General features: G+C 41.9%; 1 protein-coding gene across 12 annotated transcripts in view; it reads right to left on the minus strand.

Annotated features, from left to right (window-relative positions):
* ctnnd2b (catenin (cadherin-associated protein), delta 2b) overlaps positions 1-12,332 on the minus strand; it is a 225,541-nt gene that overhangs the window by 10,160 nt on the left and 203,049 nt on the right. For all 12 annotated transcript variants that reach the window (XM_054735870.2, XM_054735967.2, XM_054735916.2 and 9 more), the window contains 4 exons: positions 9,664-9,781; positions 8,947-9,129; positions 2,021-2,194; positions 1,556-1,706 (listed from right to left, as the gene is read on the minus strand). In XM_054735870.2, the coding sequence (XP_054591845.1) occupies positions 1,556-1,706; positions 2,021-2,194; positions 8,947-9,129; positions 9,664-9,781 (626 nt within the window). The remainder of the gene's footprint in view (positions 1-1,555; positions 1,707-2,020; positions 2,195-8,946; positions 9,130-9,663; positions 9,782-12,332) is intronic.

Genomic DNA, 12,332 nt, shown 5'->3' on the forward strand with positions numbered 1-12,332 from the left:
GATGAAATGTATGTATGTGTATACATATATATCTATATCTATATCCATCTCTCTCTCTCTCTCTCTCTCTCTCTCTCTCTCTCTCTCTCTCTCTCTCTCTCTCAATATATATATATATATATATATATATATATATATATATATATATATATATATATACATTATTTTATTTTTTTCCATTTTTTACAAGAGATTTCTAATAGTTACTACTACTACTATTTCTACTACTACTACTACTACTACTACTACTACTACATATTCACAGTTAATTTTTGTTAAAGGAAAAAAAAGGCCAAACTGTCAGAACAGCTGACAGACACTGATGGGGCCGTGGCCTCATGGTGATCTGACACAGACTGACTACATTTCCCATGACACTCGAGTAATTCTGTCAAGAAATCTTGTTCTCTGTGCCCCGTGGTCCCTCATTCTGATCGGGTCACCACCCTGAGTTGTGGTGGGGGTGGTGATGGTGGGTGAGGGTGTGCTTAGGGGCGGTGGGCCCATCACGTCTAACTGACAACTTACACTATTTGTGTTTTCATGCTGTATACATTCTACAGCTCCTCACATTGTCTCTTGCACACACACACACACACACACACACACACACACACACACACACACACACACACACACACACACACACACACACACACACACACACACACACACACACACACACACACACACACACACACACACACTTAAGTGCAGATCTTAATCGAATTTCTTATTCTGAAGCAATGGAGCAACAGCTGGCTTACAGCAGAGCCGTCGCTGACGACAGCTTTAATATTTACCGCCGAGAGCTCTGTGGACAACAATCTGCCAAGACACAGTTTCATTTTGTGACCACTGCACAACTCAGGGCAAGACAGCATGCTCTCCCAAAAACACAAATGCGCGCACCTCGGCAGCACAATAAAAAGAATAAACGAGGACCTGACATTACCTAGCCTACGTCCTCAGAGGACATCGGCGGCTGCCTTCACAAACTAAGACATCACACAGTTTAGCTCAAAGCCAAACGCTCCAAACAGAGTAAATAGAAAAAGACGGGGTAGTTGCCATGGAGACCAACAGAAAAGCAGAGTTTATTACAGGCATCAGTCTCCAAAGGGGAAAGAAAAAAAAACACAATCCAGCATCAAGCAATCAGTCAGAGCAGCTATACAGCCTGTCAGATGCTATCTGCATGTATGTTGTCAAATACTCTGAGTAGGCTTTTTCTTATTTTCCACTAATAAAGCACTAATCCACCTTACATAGCACATTTAGCTGCTCTGCTAAAAGTTTCCCTCTGTGCAAAGTGACTGTACGGTCTCCACTGCAACATTTTTCAGTCAGGGTGTAACTGAACTGGTTTTAAGTAAAACGTGGCGCTAGAAGAAAAATTGTTCAGATTTGAAGTGACTCGGTTTTACTCTTCGCAACAATATCAAGTACTAGGAATATTCCGTTTGACTTATTTAGAAAAACAAAGTCCCACTGGTAGGAATGTGTGATGCATAATTTAAATGTTCCAAACTGCATGTGTGACTGAACCACTCACCGATCAGCTCCTTGTTCCTAATGTCTAGAGCCATGTTCCTCAAGGCGGTAGCCACGGCACAAACCACCCGATCGTTGTCTATCCTCAGCAGCTCCACCAGGATGGGCAGACCTTTCTCTTTCCGTACTGCCGCTCGGATGTAGACGGACCACTGGGAGACAGGAGGTGGACAGAGAGGGCAGCAGACAAGTCACTCAATGACAATATTATCTATAAATGTTTCTACGCTACCATTCAAGCATTCATTTGAACCCAGATCTATCAGATGTCTTCACATTAAGACTTAAAGCTTCAGCATATTTATATAGTTATATAATGTTTTTCACCCAACTATCCTAATTTTTGAAGGAATTTGACTTTTCCTGCTTGGATTTATGCCTCTGGAGCCACTTTTTGGGTAAATATGAGAAATTTGAGTCCTTGTTGCAGATGCTCTTTAACATGACAATAACACCCAGCTCTTACCTTCCAGCTGCCAGCAGCCAGGTTCTGCAGAGCCCCAGCTGCTCCCTCCAGGGTGTCTGGATTGGAGCACTCAGACAACAGAGTGAGGTAGGGCTTGACGATGGTGGGGTGCCATAACATCTGGATGCCTTTCGGGGGCTCGGCCAAGTCTGGAAATGGGCCGACGCCGTCCCACTGTGGAAAGATAAGACAAAATTCAGAACGGAGAAGCATTCTGAAGTCTGCATGAGGTGACAGCAGAGTCCCCATGGGCAGAGGCAGGAGAGGAGAGGAAGAGCAGTTACTATTCATAAGCAGCGTATAAATAGGGTCACATTCATGTGTCCTGCCTTTTTGTTTCCCAGTCCCTTCTGTAAACAATATGTGTATTGTTGAGGCAAACATAAATACTATAAATTAGTTACAGGAGTGAAAACGGTTACTCGAGGGATTTCTCTGACTGAGATTGAGCATTTGCATACATCATGTAGTGACAATCATAAGGTATCATGAAGTAGATATACTCTGAAAGGCAAAAACGTACTAAATACATATTTTCTGAGTATCTATGATAACCATTAGAGCCCCCTTACTTAAGGGGGCTGTGATGTGATTATAAATTGTTATCAGTGCATCTTTCTTTTCCACTTCCCTTTGTTTTACTGCTTTGTACTGTTAAAGAAATGCATTTAAATGACCAAGAGAAGTGGGTCTCCCTACAATCAAATCAAATCAAATCAAAGATACTTTATTAATCCCAGAGGGAAATTAGAGTTTCAGTACACACAATTCAGAGATCAGACATACATGGGCAAGACACATGACAAGAATTGGTGACTGTGGTCATTCGCAACCCTGAGTCGTGCTACCTTAATAGAGATAAGAGGGTTACATGAGGATTGGTCCAGGTGGAGGGAATAAAAGGCACTTCAAAGTTACCCTCCACCGGGAGGGCAGCTTTGCTCTGCAAAAAACAACAACACCTCAGATAGATATGCAACAGACTTCAGACAACACAACATAAGTGTCCACTAGGTGGGGTGGTAGGTTGGGGGGGGGGGGCATTGAGGGTTGGAGGGTTGCAGTGACCCTGGACGCTTCGGCGGCCTTCCCGCAGTCCCGCCCAGGCTGGGAAATGAGACAGAGTTGAGTTGCCATAGCGACGGCACATTCCACATATCTTCTGAGGGGGGAGTTTTCGTTGGAGCCTTGCAGGCACAAGGATGCCAGATTCCGATTAGAAATTGTTTTGGGGCCAGACAGAGATAATTTCCTCTCTGTCTTACAGTTTGTTGGTCCTCAACCTCTCAAAATCCCAATAATGGACATGAAACTATCCCAATCCGTGCTGATTTGTCCACTCTATCCTTGATGGCATCCATCTTTTGTGCCAAAGAACGAATCTCCGCCAAAGTTCCAAGCTTACAATTCATCTCGACAATTATGTGAGTCTGTGAATTCACAGGGCGGTGCAAACCATCTCTGAGCTCCGGGATCAGGCCAATATTCCTCGACAGCTCGTTAATTTTCCGGTAAGCCGGGTAGCCTCCAAGGCCAATGAACAGGAAACCTGACACCAACAACACAAATATCCACACGTCTTCAGCGTCCTCCACAGACAGGTGAGATAAACAAATCAAGTTCCACTGTTTCCAGGAGTCCATGATGTGTCCAACTGGGTCTGTCTGGAGGGGCATCCGGGAGCCCCTTCTCCCGTTCTCATCGTTGAAAAAATTTTATCAATCACGTTGGGAGACCAGCTGACGAGATCCATTTAAGTGAATTTCAGTTTCCAGAAAAAATGCAGAAGCAGCCGTGCACCCAGCACACACAGACAGACAAAGGGCCTTGAGGATAAGATATGGTGGAGAGGAGGAAAAAAGCGTCTGCACCCTCCAAGAGCCGGAAGAAGAAGGACAACCACAATAACCCACTACTGTCTGTCTTTGAGCAGCATGTATGGGAATGAGTACAACACTACTGCATTGTGGAAAATTTTCCCCTTTCACGCACCAAAAGTGGAAAAAACAGAATATGTTTATGCATGCTGGCAAAATATCTCATGTACAAGTGGGTGGATTTCAACAAAACAATTCAAGATGGAGACAACAGCTTATATCAGCCACTCAGCAGCAATCAGAAGTTTCAGGAATTATGTAGGATTTTTTGTCTGTAATTGAAAGTCGTACCTGTACTATGATATAATGTAGGTAATACGTCTAATTTTTGCTACGCCCATCCCCGTCTTGTAGAGCCCCATGGAATTCAAATTGAGTGTTGTTCAGCATTATTCAATAGCATGAGACATTCGTTTACGTACAGATGTCAGTCACAGAGGTGCATGAGCGTTTGCAGAAGTAGCTAGACTGATTTTCTCATAAACAAGTAAGTCTTTAAAACATATATTTATATGAATAAAGAGAGTACCATGACAATAAGAATTGAAAAGCAACCCGATTTATCTGTGTTGAACGGCTAGAGGTGTGTGTTCAGAAAGGGGTGTTGCTTTCACGGAAGTAGGGATCGGGGCTTAAAGGTGTCATTATTTTCCTGCCTGTAGGTGGTGTCCTCTGACAAAAAAGTCCAGATTTACGCTCAAACCAACACAAAATCTGTCAAACTTGCAAATATTGAAAAAAAAAACTTGGTGTATCTTAGATTCATCAACTTCACAAACTTTGCAAATTTCGATCAAACGGAAGGTACATCTAGAGTCAATCTTGTTCAAAATAGGAAAACAAAAAACGTTGTAGCTCAGCCTATGCATGAGCTAACAGATCACACCATGTTTGTGGCTCGTGTGAATTTATGCACATCAGTAGTTCACGTATTTGACTGAAACAGCTGCAGCTCTGTCATTCCTCAACATGAGATGATCTTTGTGCAAGCTGTAACTGAAAACTGCGATATGCATTACTTCAGAGAACTGCAGACCTTTAATTTCTGACCTATTTCTGACTAACTCTTAAACCGTATGAACATGTAAAGTGTCACATGAGCCAGCCTCATGCTTGATGTCTCAGATGCATTTTCTATAAATGTTGCTTTTGGTCATTCCGATTACTTTTAATCCTTCTGTCTCTGCAGTTAGTTCTGATTGGTACGTTTTTGATATTTGTGTTTATAATCTGAGCTAGCTGTTAAGTTTTGAGCTGCTGGGAGTTTTTGGATTGATTCTGCTCCTGCATCTTCTTTCCCATCTCGTTCAGTATTTCCTCCCTTCTCTCCTCCTCTAATTGCGTCAACAGTTGATGGAGATTTGTCCTCTTCAACATAGTCCCTAATGGCTGCTTCATGGTAATTGTCCACAGCTGCACTGGAGTGGAGACACAGAGACAGGGATGAGGCAGCGAGGGCCTTTTGTTCTTACTTGGAGAGGTTTTGATTTGTTCTTTTGCAATCTGACATCAGTGTTAGTTTGAAGGTCTTTCATCTTCCTCAGAAAAAAATGAAGGTGAGATAAAAAAGAAGAGTTTAGGTAAAAGTCTGGATTGATGATGCTGTATTTTTGTACTCCTTCTCTGCATTTTCTAGAAATACCAGCTTGTAAAAAGTAAAAAAAAAAAACAAATATTAAGAATGTTGGGCTGATGAGCAATTCACACATTCTGATCCACCGGAAGTGCCGGGTTTTCAATCCACCCAGCTTCAGTAAAAGTGGTAAAAGACGTCCTCCACTTAGCCAGAATGTGATGCTGATTGCTTATTAGCATGAAAAAAGGTTAGCGCCGTCTCCGAGGCACTAGTTTAGTTTCAGCCAAATCATAAACCCAAAGAACTCTCGTCCGGTTCTTCGGCGATGTGGAGGATTAGACTCAAAAAATCCTGAAGGAATCGCAGAATCAGCTTTGGATTTGTGAGCCTCATCACACCTGTGATGTAGCATTTTTCTGCAGATAATACTCTAGATGAAGGTCAGTCCAAAAGAGAACAGGTCCAGATAAACCCATATGTGTCTCCAAAACAACAAATACAGGACAAATATTTCTGAACTGGACAATTAAAACAGATTTAATCTGCACTGAAATTGTGAGAGAACAAGTCTGTAATAGGAATAAATGCCCCTGGGCCCGAGTTCTAACCCATCAAATAAATCCATAACATGTAACGAGTCCCAGTTTGGAACAAAATAAAAAACAATTATGTTTTATGTTCTTGGTGAGTAAAATAAACGTTTATGTCTTCGATAAAGCTCTATAGCCTATCAAATTAATGTGGAAAGACATGATAAGCATAGAGGGAAAAGAAAATAGGAGGTGAAGAGAAGCAAAGTTTGAAAGAAAAGTCAGAAATATGATTTTCTTTAAATTGCAACAGACAACTGAACCATGAAAAAACAGAACCTGCTTTATGTTGGTCCCTGAGAGAATCAATCAAATCAAATCAAAGATACTTTATTAATCCCAGGGGGAAATTAGAGTTTCAGTACGCACAATTCAGAGATCAGACATACATGGGCAAGACACATGACAAGAATTGGTGACTGTGGTCATTCACAACCCTGAGTCGCGCTACCTTAATAGAGATAAGAGGGTTACATGAGGATTGGTTCAGGTGGAGGGGAAAAAAAGGCACTTCAGTGTTACCCTTCACCAGGAGGGCAGCTTTGCTCTGCAAAAAAACACCTCAGACAGATATGAAACAGACTTCAGACATTACACAACATAAGTGTCCACTAGGTGGGGTGGTGGGTTGGTAAAGGGTAAAGGGACTGAATGGCCCTTAACAGAAAGCCACCCAACCCATACTCCTGGAGCGTCCCCCACAGGGTGCCCCTGGGGACACGGTCATAAGCCTTCTCCAAATCCACAAAACTTATGTGGATTGGTTGGGCAAACTCCCATACCCCCTCCATCACCCTTGCAAGGGTATAGAGCTGGTCCACAGTTCCACAGCCAGGACGAAAACCTGAGATTCAACTATCGATCGGACCCTCCTCTCCAGTACCTTGGAGTAGACCTTTCCAGGGAGGCTGAGGAGTGTGATCCCCCTATAGTTGGAACACACCCTCAGATCACCCTTCTTAAAGATGGAGACCACCACCCCGGTCTGCCAGTCCACAGGAACTGCCCCCGATGACCACACAATGTTGCAGAGATGTGTCAATGATAATAATAATAATAATAATAATAATAATAATAATAATAATAATAATGATAATATTTCTAAAATTCACCTTGATCTTAATCAAGGTCACCTTGATTATCTGTACTAGACAAGGGGCAAACTGCAGTTCCTTCTTCATCCACTAGGGACTGGCTCCAGAAAGGAGCAAGTTCCCTTTGACTGCCATGTTAAAAATGCCAACTTCGCATCAATGAACATGTCTGGTTAACAAAACTTTTTAGGTTTAATAGGTCAAGTTTATTGTCATGGCGACTCTGAGTGGGGTGGAGTTTTTGTAACTCTTTTGTTTAGGTGAAATTAAAGTTAGAATATGGAACATTTTTATAAAAAGCTATATTTTTAAAAACAATAATATCTCCACAGGGCGTTCAGAGGCGTGCAGAATGAATGTACAGTTTCTCCTTGTAAAGCTACTATATTTATAAAGATAAATATTCTGTCGGGCACGACAGTGTGTTTATGTTTACATCTAACAGCCACTAGAGGGCATTGTAGCACTAAAAAGTCCACTCAGCAAGGCGAGGCTGGGACTGTGAAAAATGGCAGACTTGACAAGCCAAGCAGCTGATTCTGAGCCCTGTTCTAAATGTGAATACTGTAGTAAAATAAACATATTAGTAGAAATTAGTCCTTATTCTGTATGATTTGTCTCTGAACATGGTGCTGGAACGTGTCAACAGTGATCCAACATCTCAGCGGCTGAAAAATCAATCCTGTTGTTGCAATACCATCTCTGAACACCAGAGTTCACCAGATTGTCTGTGTTCCATGGTCAACCTTAAAAGCTTGAAAGTATTAATATATAGAGGGTGTGTCCTGTTGATTGACAGGTAGCATATTAGTTGCTGGCTCACCCCACTGCTTGCTCCAAAAAAGACCTTCGCCTCACATTAAAAGTGTTACAGCCCAGAAGGTAGAGGGTAACAGAGACATTCACCTGCAGTTTTCTTGCTAAAAGCACCTGCTAAACTTCATTAGCTTTGGTTTGCTAAGTTAGCTTGTAGCTACATAGTCTCAGAGTTTGATGGGTGCCAGTCATCTGCCCCACCTTCAGAGCCTCGCTCTCAGATCCATTTGTGTGTTTTTTGAGAGTGACGAGTTGTGTGACAGGGTCAAGATGGTGGGAAACGCCCACTGGACTTCAGTTCAGCTCTTCAGAAAGCTGGTGATGTCACAGAGGCTGTGTCTATGGTGACAGATCATAGTTCAGTGGAGACTTCCCTGGTGAAGCAAACCCTCATTATGATGCCGATTAACATTTAATCCATTTATGGACATGACAATCCCATCATTCTGTGAATTAAATTGGTTTTCATTGCATCATAAAGATTTTTTGTGCTTCTTCTGTCGCATTCATATTGAAAATGCAAAAATATGCATGCGAAACGTACTGATTTATACAGATGTTACAAAATAAAAACATCATGTTTTGATAGGTTGTTGTTGGATGAGTCGTTTAGTCGTGATCAAATGTTTTAAGTCTAGTTGAAATATTTAAACACTGCAGCTGATATTTGCTTTTTTCATCGTAAGCTTTGGAGAACACGTCAGCTTCAGTGCAAAAACGTGGTTCTACAATAAAAGTTTTGCAACCTGGATATGTCTGGAGGCACTGAAGAAATGTTCATGAATAAATAAAGGCTTGTTTGCAGAGAAAATGAGTAGGGATCAGACCAAACATTTTATTAGAGTTCTGCTCACAAAATGGATGAAGAAAAAACAACTTATTGCTCTTTTTCACCATTAAAAAAAAGACGTAGATCCCACAAAACACTTGAAAAATCCAGATATTTCATCGGTCAGATGAAGTGAGTGCTCACCTGATCATGCCCCTTCTTTTTCTTCTTCTTTTTGCCCCAGCATCCAGAACTCTCAGCGTCTTTTCCTCCGGTGTCACACAACAGACCGTCCAGCTCCTCGGACCCGCTCTGCTGGCTGTGAGAAGTCTCCGCCGCCAGACGGTACGACAAGTTCCTCAAGATGCACACGCTGTTCTCCACAGTCTGAACGGGAGAAGGTCAGGGAGGAAATAAGGACAAGACAGAGACGAAGGAAGAAACGACACAACAGAAACACACACACACACACACACACACACACACACACACACACACACACACACACACACACACACACACACACACACACACACACACACACACACACACACACACACACACACACTCACAAATGACGGATGCCTGTGTCTGTAACTAGAATTTAAACACACACACACACACGCACGCACGCACGCACGCGCGCGCACACACACACACACACACACACACACACACACACACACACACACACTAGTCCTATTGTAATGAAAGGCTGTGCATTCAACAGTTGCACACTTTGATGTTGTAGAAGATGTTTTATTAGATGAAGATTAGATGAAGAGCACCAATCACATGTAAAGTTACACGTTTCTGTATTTATGCTTTTCATGAGATCATTGTTTGTGTGCGTCTGCTTGTATCTATGTTTGTGTCAACTGTTTAGATGTGTGTGTGTGTGTGTGTGTGTGTGTGTGTTACCTTGCTGTCAATCTCACTGCTCCCTAGAGCGGTCTGAATGATGTAGAGCAGAGCGTCTGTTAGGCCTTCACACTCCCTCATCCTCCTCCGAGCTTCCTCACCAGCAGAACTTACATTCCTGTTACACACACACGCACGCATGCACGCAGGTACGCAGGCACGCGCACACACACACACACACACACACACACACACGCACGCACGCAGGTACGCAGGCACCCGCACACACACACACACACACACGCACGCACGCAGGTACGCAGGCACCCGCACACACACACACACACACACACACACACACACACACACACACACACACACACACACACACACACACACACACACACACACACACACACACACACAAAACAACTCATCAATAAAAAAACAACTAAACCCTGTGTGTTTTCCTCACTCTGACGGGCCCAGACGTTTCACGCACCTTCTCCTTATGTGAGCCCAAGTGTTTAATAACCCAGACGGTGTTTTAGGTGTTTCCTACTAAGACAGAACTCTATTGTCCCCTCCACCTCTCCCTAAGTGTGGCATCCTCCAAAGCAATAAACATCAGTCTAGAATGAGAAGGCAAATAAACATTTATATTGCTCACTTCGCAACTAAATTCTTCTTACAGGACGATGGACGGCTTTAAAAGCATCAAAACCATGCAGATTTTTGATTTCACACTTTGCTTTAGCTCCACACAGAATTCTGCTAAGGTCATCACATGTGCAGCACAGATTTCTAACTTGGACACTCGTTTGAAACCAACTGTGTCCAAACAGATTGAGGTTGTGTCGGCAATGAACCAAATTCAGTACAAAGAATTCAAGTATTTAATGCTTAAAGGAATTTTCTGGGCCATTTTAAAGTCAGTTTTTTTAAACAGCTATAAATAATTAGTATGGTCATTGTAGACAGATTCCTGAATGGCCCCAGTTTGGAGAAGTAGCAAATTACATCCTATGGTACTGATCAGTTAACGGATAGTTTCAGGCAAGCCAAGATCAAAGTGTCCACCCCAAATTGTGACTTTTGTCCAAATACTTCAAGTAAAATGTGACTAAATTATAAAGAAACAGAACAATGATAACATTTGTATTATATATGTGAAACAAACTCAGAAAAAGCACCTGCACAATTTTAAATATCAATATCCATACTCATTTTGTTAAAAATAATTGAAAAAATCCTGCTGGACTTGAACAATTTCAGATATTTACACTTTTAAGCTTTAAAGTGACAATGTGTATTTTCCCTGGCAATAGGGGGCAGTACACACCTAAATCATTGCAAGCAAGCAATATTTTTGTGTTCAAATGAGCCCTCACCAACGAATGGCCATTAGGGTCAAAAATCCCTGGGAGCGCAATTTTGGAACGAGTACTTCATCAGATTATTCAACCTCCAGCAAAATAACAAGCACATCAGATTCCCTTACGTCACTGGCAATGAGTGAAGAGGAAAATGTGTAAAACAACATTTACGAACGAGAAAGTTTAGTCATCGTTTGTTACAAAAATCAGTAAATGCTTTTTGCCTTCACGGGCTCCAGTAGAAGGAAACATGGTGTCGCCTAGAGACTTAAATGAGTGTATAGCACCTTTCAGAGTCAGAGGACTCCAAAGTGCTTTACATTACAGTGTATCATTCATCCATTCACACACACATTCACACACTGATGGTGATGAACTATCATGTAGCTACAGCTGCCCTGGGGCACACGGACAGCGGCGAGACTTCTGAGCACAGGCGCCACCGGTTCCTCCGACCATCACCAGCAGGTGAGGTGGGTTAAGTGTCTTGCCCGAGGACACAACAGCAGAAATCTCTGTCCGGAGCTGGAATCAAACTTGCAACCTTCCGATTACTGGACTCAGACCCGCTCCCATGTATTTTATACCCAATTTTTATGATAATATGTTACGAAGCTACCAATGGACATCAACAACATTTCAGTGGATATTTCCAGAGATTAATGGTCAAAACTACAAGTTGTCTCTTTGACCTCCTGGAACCCAAACTTGTATTTGGTGTGATTTAAAAAAATATCTAGCTATTACAGTTTGATCTCCTTAATGTAATTAACAGAAACAAAATGACTAAGATTAAAATACGATTAAAATAAAATTAAATACAAATGTTGTCAAATATCCTATAAAAGGAAGACAACAAAATGTTTTTATTAAATTAAAGCCAATATCAAGTGTCTATAAATAATACCAAAAAGGTCTATGTAGAAGAGATAAAAATTTAAAGTGCAAGGAGCCAATGTCCACATGTGTGGACACAGGGCCTAAGTCAGAGGTTAAAGCATAAATCTATGGAATGCAAACAGCACCATCTAGAGGCAGATTTTGTGTTGCACCCTATGCCATTCTCCCCACTTTAGTGCTGGAAGCAGCACATACAGTATACACACACACACACACACACACACACACGTGTGTGTGTGTGTGTGTGTGTGTGTGTGTGTGTGTGTGTGTTTGTATATGTATATTTAAATATATTTTATTGTCTACTTTATGGGTCACGCCCATCTACTTCTGGACCATGGGTCCCCAGAAGAACAAAGAACTGAATGAAAGTCAATGGGGCTATAAACTTTATTTTCTAATACCGCTTGTTATGTGTCATGGATTTTACGCTACGTATGCTGTCCGTGAATT

This window comes from Nothobranchius furzeri, chromosome 11 (genome assembly GCF_043380555.1).
Source record: "Nothobranchius furzeri strain GRZ-AD chromosome 11, NfurGRZ-RIMD1, whole genome shotgun sequence".
NCBI lineage: Eukaryota > Metazoa > Chordata > Actinopteri > Cyprinodontiformes > Nothobranchiidae > Nothobranchius > Nothobranchius furzeri.